The sequence below is a fragment of the Acanthochromis polyacanthus genome, chromosome 2, assembly GCF_021347895.1.
Source record: "Acanthochromis polyacanthus isolate Apoly-LR-REF ecotype Palm Island chromosome 2, KAUST_Apoly_ChrSc, whole genome shotgun sequence".
Taxonomy (NCBI): Eukaryota; Metazoa; Chordata; class Actinopteri; family Pomacentridae; genus Acanthochromis; species Acanthochromis polyacanthus.
The window spans coordinates 15,034,900-15,049,540 of NC_067114.1; the positions used below are offsets into that span (position 1 = coordinate 15,034,900).

The 14,641-nt window shown below is 40.7% G+C and overlaps 1 protein-coding gene across 2 annotated transcripts; it reads right to left on the bottom strand.

Moving 5' to 3' along the window:
• Positions 1–1,667: 1,667 nt before the first annotated feature.
• Positions 1,668–11,608, bottom strand: depdc7a (DEP domain containing 7, paralog a). 2 transcript variants are annotated; one of them, XM_022205841.2, is made up of 9 exons: positions 11,475–11,608; positions 8,163–8,613; positions 6,245–6,375; positions 5,921–6,113; positions 3,871–4,091; positions 3,624–3,766; positions 3,423–3,548; positions 3,136–3,214; positions 1,668–3,008 (listed from the first exon to the last, which is right to left on the bottom strand). In XM_022205841.2, exons 1-9 carry the CDS (start codon positions 11,488–11,490, stop codon positions 2,785–2,787), a joined length of 1,584 nt encoding a protein of 527 aa, XP_022061533.2. In that variant the 5' UTR covers positions 11,491–11,608; the 3' UTR covers positions 1,668–2,784. The 2 variants fall into 2 exon arrangements, with proteins under 2 accessions (XP_022061533.2, XP_022061532.2); XM_022205840.2 differs by lacking the exon at positions 11,475–11,608 and adding an exon at positions 10,397–11,449.
• Positions 11,609–14,641: the final 3,033 nt, after the last annotated feature.

A 14,641-nucleotide genomic window follows, 5' to 3' on the forward strand; every position in this document is an offset into this window, starting at 1 on the left:
TTTGCAGTGGTTAGCAGCTTCTTGACTCGCGAGACTCGCGTACGGGTCCGTATCTGTCTGGCAAATGGAAAGTGCCGTATCCGTAGCCCGCAGGCTACGGGTACGGGTCCGTATCTGTAGACACTACCTTTCATTTTGGACTGTTACCATTCAAATTATGATGGATTTGTTTCCTTGTTTATGGATAGTCTAAATGTGAAATCAAGACTCATGGTCACAAGTTTTAAGGCTTCTGTTAACCACAAAGTTCAAACTAACAGAGGAGTACTGCGAAACTTTTAAAACTTCAGCCCTCAGACTGTCTGAAGGTTCAAACTAACAGGGATCTACTCAGGAACTTAGAAGATATCAGTCCTTGGACTGTCTCAAAGTTCAAACTAACAGAGATCTACTGTGGGACTTCGAAAATTTCAGCCCTCAGACTGTGTGAAAGCTCTGGTCCTGAGGACTCGGGAGGTCTGGAGGCTTTGGAAAGTCTTGGAACTGAGGGTTCAACCCTCCTGAGAAAGACGGTCGAGCCGAGACTCAAGCTAAAAAAAAACTCGAAAACGACAAAAAAGGGATGACAAATGTACAAAAAAAGCAAGAATTAGTAGCTCAGGGGGTATGAAGAGAGACTACCAAGTGGAAGGTAGCAGGTTCAAAACTTGCCACTGGCAGTTTCCTTTCTTTGTCAGGATTTTGATAAAATTTGAGAAGGGTCTGCTCTTGAACCAGCAACCTACAGCTCCATAGCCAAACCCTTAACTCTCTGAGCTACAGACCAGATACAAATACATGAATTTGTTGTCCCTTTGTCATCGTGGTTTCTGATCCTAATAAAGTGATCACACAGGTGGAGTCTGGGTGGAGTCAGGGCGGAGAGTAGGAGGGGAGGTGGGTGGCAGCCTCTAGAATTTTTTCTGTTTTGTTTTTTGACGGGATTACCACAGACCTGACGTTGAACACTGTTGACACGGGGCACGAGGTGGCCAATCAGACCACCCCCCATGGAAGATCCGCCACTGAATTGAGCACTTTAACATTTTTTCCTTGTCTTATATCTCTCCCCTCATATCCCTGCTGCTTAATGGGAGAACTGAGTTGCAGGTTGTCCCGTCAGTATTTTGAATGGTGGTCTATATGGTGTCAGGGTCGTTCTCAAACACATTTGGAGCTCACTGGTCAGTCTGGTATGATATTTAGTTTGGATTATATTCATAGTTGAGAAAACTGCCTCATAACTGCATGTTTAGCTGAACATAATCAGCATGTGCAGGGCTGCTTTCTTCTTGGTTGACCTGTTGACCAGCCCCACTAGACACCGGCCCACCGGGACAGTGCCCGGTATGCCAGATGGCCAGTCCACTCCTGCCCACATAATGTTTGAATGCTACTTTGTATGCTGCACCATTTGGAAAACCGATAGCTTTTAGAAACTGAAACAACAAAAACAACTGCTTTGTACTGTGGGTGTTTTAACGGCTTCTCAGTGATAGATGTTCGAGAATAATTTACGGTACGGTAAACTTTAAAGACATTTATTTGCTTGTTGGCCTTTTCTCAGCATCTCAGTGGTAGTTTGAAGTCATCGATTACAGCTGGAGCGGTTAAAGTACATAAAGGCTTTTGTGGTTTTGTTTTCTAGAACTCTAGGCAGAACGAAAAAGAGAAAGGGAAACAGTTGCTGGACTCCCAAATTACTTTTTTTTTTATTTTACACAAAGACAATTCAGGTGAAAAACAATTTCACAAGTTTTTTTTAGACGACATGAAGAAACAAAAGCAGCCATCACATTTATGACACTTTATTTGGAGGGAAAAAACGTGACTGTTTGTTCCATGTGAGCGAATCAAGCACTGGACAAGCACTGCAAATTGTATCAAATTTATGTGGCTATATTGGTAAACTTACCACATATCATTTGGTCTCTTTATGTCTTTTATTCAAACGGGACCATGTAAATGTTTAAACACTAAACAGTTCCAGTTGAATTTTATTACAGATCTGCAAAAACACAAACAAGATGTTTGCGGTTTTAACTTGGTCTAGGAATTCTTGTTGCGTGTGGAAATTTGGAAGCAATTTCCTCATCTGATTAGAAGGATTACATAAACCGTATTTAAAACAAAAGGCTGAAGATGCCACTAAAACGTGGCAAAGGTTTTCAGTTGAAAAAACACAACAACAAAAAAAGTACAACATCTGTTTTGTTGATTTGTTGCAACAAACACAACAAGCCAGAGGGCTGAATCTCATGAATAACTCGTACTGTTTGCTACAGCGCAACATCAGACTTTCAAATTTCCAGTTTCAAATTTCCGTTTGAAGGCTCCTCACACATAGCTGCACTGTACATCACATTGTATTTGAGAAACCACATGAAATGACATATTTCTATTGCTAACACTGTCCCTATTGCACAAGCACAAACAGTATATCCATTGATAAGCCATGCACAGATTCATCATTACTTGCTTCATCATCAGAATGTGATGTGAAAACACAGAAAGAAAAATCTCTCAGGAATTCTTGGTTCATATTTTTCTTTTTGGGGAAAGTAACAGTCTCATACAAAACAAACAAGGACATCGCATGTTAGTGTCCTGCACCAAATAAAGTAAATATGTCCTTAAATATTGCAGCTTATAGACAGTCTCAACAGTTAAAATTCACATTCTTGCTCAGTAGTCTTAACTATTTACAGACAAGGAAAAAAATCCAAATCATTTGTGTCACACTGACTTTTTAAATCTACCTCGTTTTATATTATAACACATGATTTTTATTCAAACTGATAAATATTACCGTAGCAACATGTTGACACTTGACAGCCTGTTTCCAAAGTACTGAATAAAAATCTCCGGGTGGCCTTTGTAAAACTGTCCCAGTAGCCGTCTCTTCTCTTTGGAGGAGAGTTGAGGGTTCTCGTGGACTGTCCGCAGTAAAGACAAAAGCTCTTCTTTAGTGGTTTTATCGGCATTTTCTGAGTAGTCCTTAGCACTTAACCTTGTGCAGTATGTCGATCCTGCAGTAAAGAGAGATAAAGGAAGGAAAAATTCACTGAAGCAAGAGTTTGTCTTTGTTAATCGTGAGAGGTTTCTACTACAATGTTGAGCAGTCACATGAAAGGATACAGGAAAAAATGTGCAAACCTGTCATCGTATCTGGATCCTTCCCCTTGACGATATTCATGACTCTGTCACTAACCATCTTGTGCAATGAGACGGGAATCTGGTGGAAAAGACAGCAAAGTAGGACACTCAGTTTATTCATCTTGACTTGAAGATAAATACCATCATGATAAATGAAATGTCTGCGTTCCGAGCAGCCTGTGTAAACAACATTTCTACCGACCTAGTAATACAAGGTCTCTTGCAGACATGTTGACTGATATCTCCACTACAACTCACTGGCAAAGAGATAACTCAGGAACACTCACCTTGAACAGATCACAGTGGTTGTCCATCATAAACAGAACCATCAAGTCCACCTTTCCTTTGGAGAGTCTCCTGCTGTAGACGATGGCACTGGAGAAAGACCTTTTCACCGCCATCCTGTTCTCGATCTAAAAGACGCAGTTAGTGTAAGCAAATTCTAACATTACTGTACAGATTTACAGAAGGTGCTCTCAAGCGCTGACCTCTTTGTGAAGCTTGACTTCCTGCCGTTTGGCTGCAATGGCCATGAATCTCAGGAGCCTCCGGAGCTCCTCCCTGCTGCGAGAGCCCTGCAGCTTCAGGCTCAGCTGCAGTGCCTCCAGAGCGAGCTCCGTCTTCCCGTTCACTGACAACAAAATTTGCTTTTTTTAAATCAAAAAAGGCAGCAACACAAACAGTTTACATCTGATTTACATTCATCATTGTAGATCCAGTGGCTTCTTCTCTTACCAAGTAGTTCAGAGATGCCGGAGTGGATATCGAAAACGTGGTTGCTAAGCAGAGGCAGCTGCTGCGTGTCTCCGTAATGTTGAGTCAGGACCTGGTAGAGCAGCTTCTTACACTGAGGCAGGTCGTCTGCACAACCAGCCAGACCTCGACTGACCTCCACCACCAGCTCATCGGGCAGGAACTCGAGACAGTCCACCGCCCCTGACATCCACTCATCCGCCCTGAGGGAGATGGAAGTGTTAGTGTTTTAAATGTTTATATTTTGGAGCGTTTTGCCTTTTTTTGATAGTGGAGGTACCGTACATGAAGATATAGACAGGAAATGAGAAGGATAAAGAGGGAAGGGCTGATATGCAACAAAAGTCCAAACAGCCATCAGTCAAATCACTGGCATTGCAGTTCTGCAGCATGTGCCTTAACCCACTGAGTTCCCTAGATGTAATGATTTTAAATACAGTCAACAGACTGAGCAACAGGGCAACGGGAAGATGTGAAGACGACCGTATAAGCACCTACATTTTTGTGATTTAGAGAGAGAGCGTAGTTGCACTCACTAAACATGGACTCTTGGTCATTTGCAGGTAAAGCATATTTTGGTAAAACCAGGCAAAAGAAGAGTAGTTTTATTTATCTAGATACATAAAATCAGCAGTAAACAAAGTATTTCATCATTTTTGAGTACTTATGTAGAGCACTGACTGGAGCACCACACTATAAATACTCTATTACAGGTTGAAGTCTTGCATTACAAACTGCAGAATCATATTAGCAATAAAATGTACTTATAGAATTAACACCTATGCAAAATTACCTCTGTCAGTGTTATGTCATTATATTAATGGAGCATCATTATTTATGCATCTATATGTAAGTGGAACTTTAATATTTAATGTAATGAGCTAATTTTAAGAGCATCACATTTTATAAACTGATCGTATACTTTGTTTGCAAAACCCGTATCTTCGCTGTATTTAGTAACTAGAGCTTTGAAATAAATGTATTTTAATAAAAAGCATTTTAGAACTTTTCAAGTGTGTCAAAATTGTAAAAAGCTATTTTACATTACTTAAATACCTGTACTTTTCACCACTCCATATGACCACTGATTCAGCACGATTGCAAAGATTAAGGATCTTCAACATTCACACATAACTTTACCTTTAAATCAAGTCCTCATATGCATAGGGGGCAATATATAATTGAGGGGCTTTTGAAGAAGTCCATGGGATATATATTGCATATATTTTTATTATGAGTAAAAAAATCTGATGTTTTTTATGTTCATTATGATCATGTTTTTACGCATTCCATAATTATTTATTATGGAAACAATCACTTATTAATAAAAAATGACTGGATATCACTAAGATGTCAACTAAATAAACATCCAAATTTAAAATCGACCTCCTCCTAATTAGTGAAACAATAAAAACATGAACTTATTCAAAAAAATTTTTGATTATGCTCATTTTCTTAACTTGAGATAATCATGACAGATATTTCTTTTTGGCAATATATCAAATTTTAAATGGAAAATTACAAATTGTATTTGTGTCCAAGAAATCACTTTCAACTAAGTTACCCATTACAAAAACACTGCTCAAGGAAATGTGTTAGCTCCAGATCACATGACCTGCTCAATGTGATGTCATTTCCTCCTGAAGAAAAGACTGGCAAGACTCCTAGGTTTCCTTAGTTATTTAATACAAAGTAGTGTGTGAGTCAAGTGTGGATTTATCGAATGTTAACAGGTTTATTTCAATTTCAATTTTACTCAATTGTATATATAATATTTTAGAAGAATCTTCCTCTGAAATCCCATGTGGCGTTTGGTTTTAGGCGGCCATGTTGATTTTAGGACTGAAAACAGCAAGAATGTCAACTATGTTACAAAAAGTCCCGTAAATATATATTGATCCATATTCTGTTTGCAATGCAGCAGGTAGGGAGTTTCAAAAACCTTCAGATTAGAACCAATAGATCACAAGAAAGCAATTTAAAATTAACATTGATAAATACAAGAGAACTGTAAAAGTCTTAGAGGACTCACTGTGCTTCACTGAACGCCTTCAGAACCTCTCTGTCCAGGTAGCTGGATGTGTACAACAGGTCGGGGTCGCTGTCCATGCCATGCAGAGAAGGTCGTGATGCGTCCCTCCCCTCCAACAGGTTCTCCAACAGAGGGAGCTCTATCAGCTGCAGCAGCCTGAACACCGCCTGCTGGTGCCACACTTCATCCACAACTGTGAAAACAACACCACAAGGGTCACGCAAATGCTCAGAGAGACAGAAGACAACAAGTGTTTGTGGCATGAAAACACGGCGTCTGCTTAACGTCACGCTCGTGCATCTCGTCAAATAGAAAGCGACTTACGCTGCTGTGAGAGGCCGAGGTTGATCATCTGAGGGGTGATGGTCGAGCTGAGGTTCAGGTTTCCCAGCACGTCCTCCAGTGACTTGTCGCTTTTTGCGGGGGAGTGGGTGGAGTAGCTCAGCACCTCTCGCCTGAAGAGTCACATAATAACAGCAATCAGCGGAAATGATTGCAGAAAAAAAATGAATCGACTCATTACAGGGGCAGATGTAGCATCGGGGCACAAATGTTTTTCTAGTACCTGTTGTTGAGTCACAGTTTGCTTCTGTTGATTACATTTCTTTTTATATCAAAAAGACAAAATAAATGCTCATTTTCTAGCCCTAAATCATTTTTCAGATATTAAATTGAACATGTGAAGCTTGTTTTCTCTGCTTGTTTAAATTATTCCTGTGGAGATTTGAATTGATGGATGCTGCAGACAAAATGAAAAAAGCTCTGTTTAAACAGTAAGGGCGCATGGTTCTTCTGAATCCTTTATCTCCCATCACATCAAAATGAACCAAAGCCAAAGTACCAAGACCATGTGCTAGCGCCACATGTGTAATGGAGTCTGCCTTTATCCTGGATGTAAAGGAGAATCACCTGAGTTTAAAGGAATAGTTCAACATTTTGGCAATATGCTTTGAACAGCCTGCCAGAATATATAAAATAACATCCTCTAACCAACACTTCCAAAGCTGCCTAGTCAATTTATACAAGTTAAAATGAAAGTGTCAAATGTTGTGCTTTTCAGGAGATGTGTGCTAAACTGGTTCTCAGCTGGGCATCGCTATAAGTTTGGCAGTTCGACCAACAGAGACTCCAGGAGGTCACAGCAACTAGAAATAAAATATGTGGCCCCGCAACACTTCCGTAGAACAAGCTGACATTTTTATGAATACATTGTTCATGTACAGTAGAAATTGTAAGAAGGAGAAAAGGTTAACTTCATCTTTTTCAAAAAATGTATTTGGTCAAAAGTGAAGAAAATTCCATAAAACTTAAGCTTTGGCTGTATAAAAACCTTAAAAGATAGAAAAACATGGATTTAGAGGAATAACATTTAAAGTTGTGTACCCCATTTAAACTTAGAATGAAATTTCTACTGTAAAATATGCAAGAGCTACAGGGTTCCAAAGATGGCTGGGTTCTGGCAGTTGTCAACTTCCTATTTGTTTCAATAAGGATTTTTAACGCAATTTTTTGCTAAATTTGTTCATACTGCACAACACATCGCTAACAAAAGACAAAACACACCATGCTATGTCTTGCTATGCTGCTAATTACCGCCCGGCAAAAACTGCATTTTGCCAGAAGGTATTGTTTTCACCTGCATGGTCTTGCTTGCTTGCGTGTTTGTCTGTAACACTTTGGTTTCCGTGCGATAACTCCATAAAATATTGCTGTAGCCTCACCATATTTGGTACACAGGTGTACCATAATAAGACACAGGTCAAGTTCGCATTTGGTGACCGTGACCTCATTTTCAAGGTCACAGGGGTCATCTTTGTCGCCAGGCGGTCCAAGTTTGGTAAAACTTCTAGTTTGCTTTTGCTACTTTCATTACAGAGCCAACCTTGCTGTTTCTTGCTGTTTCTTCTGAGCTAAACTGGTGGTTACAAATAGCTTCAGAATGACCTCACAAACACGAGACTGGTATTGATTTTCTCATCATCCTCTCATGTTTTAGTGCAAATGCCTTAGTGTGTATTATCCGTTTCATCTTTCTTTGACTATCTTTAGATTTTTCATTCTCATTGTCAGTGTCAAGGCTGCATGACGGGACTTTGAGACTTTCATCTTATGCCTGACTAGTTCTCAGAGGCACCCAGTCTGAAGTCTTACTGGATTTCGGATTAGCTCCGGCTATCATGAGGAAAGAGAACAAAGCAAATCAAAAAATGAGATCTGAAGATGTTATGACATGGGTCTATACCTTTCACGTGATGGACTGTAGCCGTTCTTGTTCCTGTTCATGCTCGGGGAATCATAGCCGCTCTCGATGGTACTGGTGGAGTGGGAGTTGGTCAACGCTGCTGTGGAGCTGCTCTCTGGACTCAGAAACCTGTATAAACTGCAACTGCTGTCCTCAAATGTGGCTCTCTTCTTTTCCTTTCCAAACACTTTAATGCCCACAGGCTCAAACACCCTTGATTCCATCAGGGCCTGACAGAGACGGACAGCCTTGTAGCGGGGCACCGCCTCATCCCCAAAGAAACGGTTCAGGGTGATGTGCGCCAACACCACATCCACAGCCTCCGAACCCAGGAAGCAGTCATGGTACGACTTCAGGTTGTGGCGCCGCCGCTTAACCTCCACGTGAGTATGGAGATTGGAAATGATGCTTGTCCAGATATACGTAGCCCGAAAAGGCTTTCCAGCCATGCCTTGTTATGATGGTAGAAGAAAAGAGAGAATCAATGGATGAAAAGGAGACACTATCAGAAATGTGATAAAAGTAGTTAAAGTAGTAGAAGGAGTTATTTATAATAACCATTTTGACTATTTCCTGATATATTTACTAAACCATTCCATCAAATAATAAAGCAAATAAATAATCGAATAAGAAGAGGAACAAAAATCAAAATGAAACTAGATGTTTTAAACTTGCAGACTATAAAACCCCTTCACAACTTACTCAGATTTAACAAACACTTATCTTTTCTACTTATCTACTTATTATTCCACAACTGACGTTCTCAGCTTTGTCTACTGTCTGAGCACTTTCCCAGAAATTACGAGGAAACACACACTCCCTGTCCTCTGTGTAATGTCACATAATCACAATCTGTGTTCGAGTTACTGTATGTGGGTGTAACGGCGCAAGTCCAGGATCAATGCATATCTCAGAGGGCGGTAACTGAACCCAAATCCTCTGTCCGAACATCTTTTTGCACAGCACAGTTACAAAAACCTCATTTTGATTTACAGATGTGAATACTAAGAATCAAATACTCAAGTCAGGTAAAAGATATGTGGAGGGTCATCACATGTGCCTGATTTTCTCAAGATAATGAAAGACTAATACAATCTCTCTACAAAGCCTATCACATTTAACGAGAAATGCGCCAGGAAATGGAGACAATGAGGTTATTGTGAGGGTTCTGTCACAAGAGATAGTCCGATATATTCCTGTTGCTCCATTGCTATCAACACATACACAAATCTGCAGATTATTCATGCAATCAAACACGGACATGCTCAATATTCCATCATGGAATTTGGGAATTTGGGAGCACATCCCATCTGTTCTTCTATTAAAGATGTCTTTGCAGAGGGAAAAAGACTTGTGTCATCTACCACAAGTCAGACCAATGAAAAAAAAAAAAGAGCTGACCTTAGTGAGATGTTTTCATCTCACAACAGGATGCATTTAAAGCCTGCTGAGCAAATGTTAGGAGAAGATCTGAGGGACTTGTTGAGGCCAGGGGCCATAAATCAGGGTCTGACAGCAGCAGCCAGACTCCATGTTATGATAGCACGACGTGACAAACACGATTACTGACCCATCTGTAAAACTTGAGAACAAACACACTTGGGAACAGTACAGCGGCGAGCAGATGTTCTCCCACTCATCCCAAAAATTACAGCAGCTCACTGAGAGCAGAGGAAGCTTGTTGATGGATAATCTTGGCGATTTATTGATTAATGAGATACATCTACGTCAAACTGCATCTCCCTCTGGGGGAGAAGAGACTGTCCTGATCTGCAGATTTGCCTATCAGGAAAGAACACCTGAGGCAGCAGCAGCTGTTCAAGGAAGAACACCTTGCAACAGTTTGCATGAAAATACAAGAAAGATAACAGAATTTAAATCACTGTTTCACTGACTGAATACGTTTGACAAATGATCTAAAACAAATGTGATACATCCACATTATGCACACATCAGTCAACACATTCACTATAAACTAAGTGCAGAAGAACAAACGTTTTATGTGCTTTTTGTCAGAATAACTTAGTAAAAATAACTTGCATTATCCTAATGAAATCCTTAACTTAGGAGTTAAAATGAGGCCATCTGGAGAATCCCATCAGGGGTCCCTGGATTACCAGTCACACAATAAATCCGGATCTGATCAATAGCCATTAACGCTCGTTAAAAAGGAATAAAAGTGGGGGTTAGGTGTGGCTCAGAACAATCCTGGGAACCCGGCTGCGCTCTGTCACCTCTTGTTGCTTGCTCCAGGCTGAGATTTGAGTTCACTTTGCAAAGCTGACGCCAGTCTCCTTCCCTGTGACTTAGGTCCTCTTTTTGAAAAAACAAAAAACAAAAAAACAAAAACGAAAACATAAAGCACAGATAGGCTGCTGGGACAACACGAGAGGGGACTGATCTGCGTTCCAGCCAAGGACAACAGTGCGCCGTGTGTTTGCATACATCAGTGGGGGTAAATAATCACGCAGGGAGCAGCGCAGTGACCACATGGGAAGCTTTCCCCAATGAACGCAGCGGTGCGCGACACAACTCTCCAAATGTGAGCCGAATGATCACTGCAGCGAAAAGTGAGGGGAAAAAAGCATTTTTAAAAGCAAGAGCGAATGAAGCCAAGTAATGAAAATGCAGTGTGGCACCATCAGACCAGTAACAGCAGGTTGTTAATAGCCTGTGGCAGATACCTTCATTCCTCCAGCACGCTGAGACTGGTGAGATTAACCGATCAGGCTTTAGGGCACAAAACGGCCCGTATGGATTTGAATCCTCAGAGTCTGTCCTGTGTATTTCTCTACACACACCCAGAATTACCCTGTTGTATTGGTGTTTTAAAACAAACACTGCACTGCCGGCTGCTGAGTCGATATTGAGCAGATGCCAAACATCATTTTAAAAAGTAAGCTGTTCACATGAATTGCTTCCAACTGATCTGAAAATTATTACCCGATTCATGAGTCATTTATCGGATCCGTAACTTATTATACAGCAAGAATAAATGGTGCCTTTTTGATGTAGAAACTTTCAAGATTTTACACTGTTGATAGATTTTCCATTTCGTGGCACAAACAAACCATTTTTGTCAACACATTCTCTGATGTAAAGTTATTAATAAACCCACTTGCCCTAAACACGCGCAGTGCGTAAAGTTCGTGGCACAAAATTACCTAGATCGAAAATGTCACCTCTTCAAGCAGCTCCTCTCAGAACAACAAGTTGCATACAAAGTCTCCAGGCTGCAAAATTATTTAAAACGCAGATTTAAGAACATCTAGCCTGGGTTTGATCTCTAAACAATGATTAAATCGCTGTTACCTGGCGTTCGGTGCATGGAAGCTTCCTCCAGTGACTAAAGCCAGCCATTCAGACCATGTCCTTGGTCTTCAATTCACTACGTGACGCACGCAACTAACCACAGTCAACCCCGAAACCGTCTCCTCCCACTATAATACATTATTCATGTCCCAATCACCGCCCTGCCTGTGTTATAATGAGGCTCCTGCTGTTTTCCTTGAGTCTAAAGTAACTCTTTTTTCCCATTTGGGCGCATCTTTCTGTGCTGAAACTGTAAATAAATGAGTGTGGATAATCAGGCAGACCAGAGTCCCTCCAGATCAAGGTTGTGCCCTAGTAAGTAGCCAAAACGTGCTTCTTTTATCGTGTGCGTAATGTGCGTAACTGGTCATGTTTCCTTCCCCAAATCTTGAATTCTCATTCACATTGGTTTTAAACATGCACTTTCAGTAAATGAGGTTTAGTTTAAAGGAAATGCTACAAAATCCTGAAGGTTTCACACAACCTTTCACTCACCAAGACACACCCATACAGTGATCTGATAAAGACTCGGTGTGTAACATCAGATATGGATGTTTCCAGAAAGAAAAGAGCGTTTAATGGACTAAAGCCGAGAATGTGGATGCTTTGGAAAAGCGGCTTCCTGTGTCCTTCAGTTACAAAAAATGGCCATCACAGGAAACACAGTTTGGCAACATGTGACTGCAGGTGCCTCAGGTGTCTGAGGCTGCCCTCATGCTATTCCACCTGTATAATCAGTGGATTGTTACTGAACAAACACACACACATCCAACAGTAAACACACATGAGCTGAAGCAGGGACAGATTTCAGGAGGTGAAGCTCTAACCTGGTGCCTTCTTTCTTGGGGTGTAATCTGACAATGGAAAAGCAGTAAGGTGACACTGTAAAGCCAATGTTGGTCAAAAGGGAGACTGAAAGGTAGACAGTTGTTATCATCACGAGGGACAAGTACAGTGTGATGGGCGTGCAACTGGGGCAAACCGGTTTGATTACTGCCCTCTTGGCATCTTTTATGCTGAAAAAAAATGCTGATTTACACCAGAAGGTGTGGCAGGTCCTATCTAGTCTCTTCAAAACATTTGAGACAGACACATTAATTAGCTTCTACTTGATTTAATTTGAAGACAAAGCAGGGACATGTCTTCCTGCTGAGCTGCTTACTTTGTTACTCTTGAGGTCTGATGCACCGATTTCACACTTTTACTTTGGAAATGTAGAATTCTGTTTTTGAAGTCACACTAGAAACGTTTTGAAGCTAGAAACCAAAAGTCTGTCTCTGCTACATCAGTTTTGATTACTCTTTATATCTTGTGAATCCTTCAGCTCTGTTAATAAATTGCTCTCACTGCGTTGTATTCTTACCTTCTAAGAACACAAAGCAGGGATGCCACTGTGCCTTACAGGTTAATATGCCGATCATGAACCACAAAATGTTTTTCATTGGCAGCAGTATAGAAGATCTTGCATGTTAATTAAAATCTTTCATCTGGAAAAGCCAAAAAATGAAATACAGCCAGAAGAAACCACAAAAGTTTTGTGACTTGAATGAATCAAAGGCTGCTTAAGTAAAATCCCTTTTTCCTTATTCAAGAATGAGCAAAACCAAACCTCATGTTTTAGTCCTGTGCGACTAAGACACATTTTTGTGAAAGTTAAAAATGGATCATAAGCATAGTGTCAGATAACTGCACATAAATCCCTGGCCACTCAACCAATGGGCTAGATAAGCTCACCTTTTCTGTCGTTTTAGATTTATACAGTGATCATATCCACACAAGGAAATACAACTCTTCAGTCAGAGTGACAAACCACTGCTGGAAGGTCAAACTGGTTTTACTACTCGGAAAATGCTTTGCGGTCGGACGTGCTGTTGTTTAGCAAACTTGTCTCAAAGCCGGCGTGAGCGTTGAAGAGTGAAACTTGTTTCACACCAACACGGAAAGTAAGACTATGAAAGAGAAATCGCCTTCATTAATACAATCAGGAAAGCTGGTCCACAAGGTCAAAGTAATATTTACTCTCCTGTTGCTGTCTATGTGCCTGGAATGCCCTGGATATTTCCCTTTCTTTCCCCTTCATACTTATCAGTCATTCAACATTAGTCAGATTTGTTTACAGTTAACATGATGACAAATTACTCAGAAATTTCCTCCAGGAGGTGGCACTGTGATTAACAACAAAAAAAATGTGTGATGGTTTTACCTGTTTGGACTTGGAAAAGAAACTAAGTGAGAAGTTCAAAGAGGAATTCTGATGAAATTCATAATCCAGAAATGTTTATAATGTTCTGGTTTGATATTAAAGAGAGCAATATGCTTGATGAAACATGTCTGATTACATTTTACATGTTTGCTTGTGTAAATGAAACTACCCGTAGCTCTCAAATTAATTTCGCACTGTAAAAACTACAAGTTTAGAAGGTTAAGGTGAGAAAAATGGAAAATCTCAAGCCAAGTGTTTTAAAACTGTACTTAAGATAACGTACTTTCCATTCATGTTAAACAGCCAGATACAGATGTCAGCTGAGCATGTCCTGTTAGTGTGTGCAGCTGCCAGACTGAGTATAAAGCTAATCTCACTCCATCTTCTCTGGATGACTGCTAAGATTAAAAACCACATCATCATCCTTCAGTACATAAAGTTTCAGTGAAGGATGTTTCAAAAAAAAAAAAAACAATAGACTGTCAGTGATTTGCAGTCTTATGCAACAAACAGCAGAGTTTCTGTGCCCTTCTCGCATTCTCATGCTGCCTCGAGGCTCCTCTCAGTCCTTCTCCCACATATGGAACAATGCAGTGCATTAAAATTCATATGCTTTTCATCTGGAGAGCAGACGCTCAGTATCTGTCTCCACCAGTTGTGCCCCTACTGGAATCCCAAACGCTTGCCTGACTGCCTGTCCTCCACCCCCGAGCCTCTCCAACTCCAAAGGACAGAGGACAGTGGCTTTCCTCACAGTGCTGCTGCAGCAGTACAGACACACTTTTGTTATTCGGGGATTGCCAGTAATTTTTTTCTGTATTATGGCTGCTTTGGCTGGACAGTCATATTTTATTCAACAGCCCCGAGACCCTTTCAGACGACACAAAGTCAGCCGCCCATTCTCACTGAATAGTTGGGTCATGAGAGCATGGTGGGCGAGCATCACGGCGGATTTCTCTGCCCT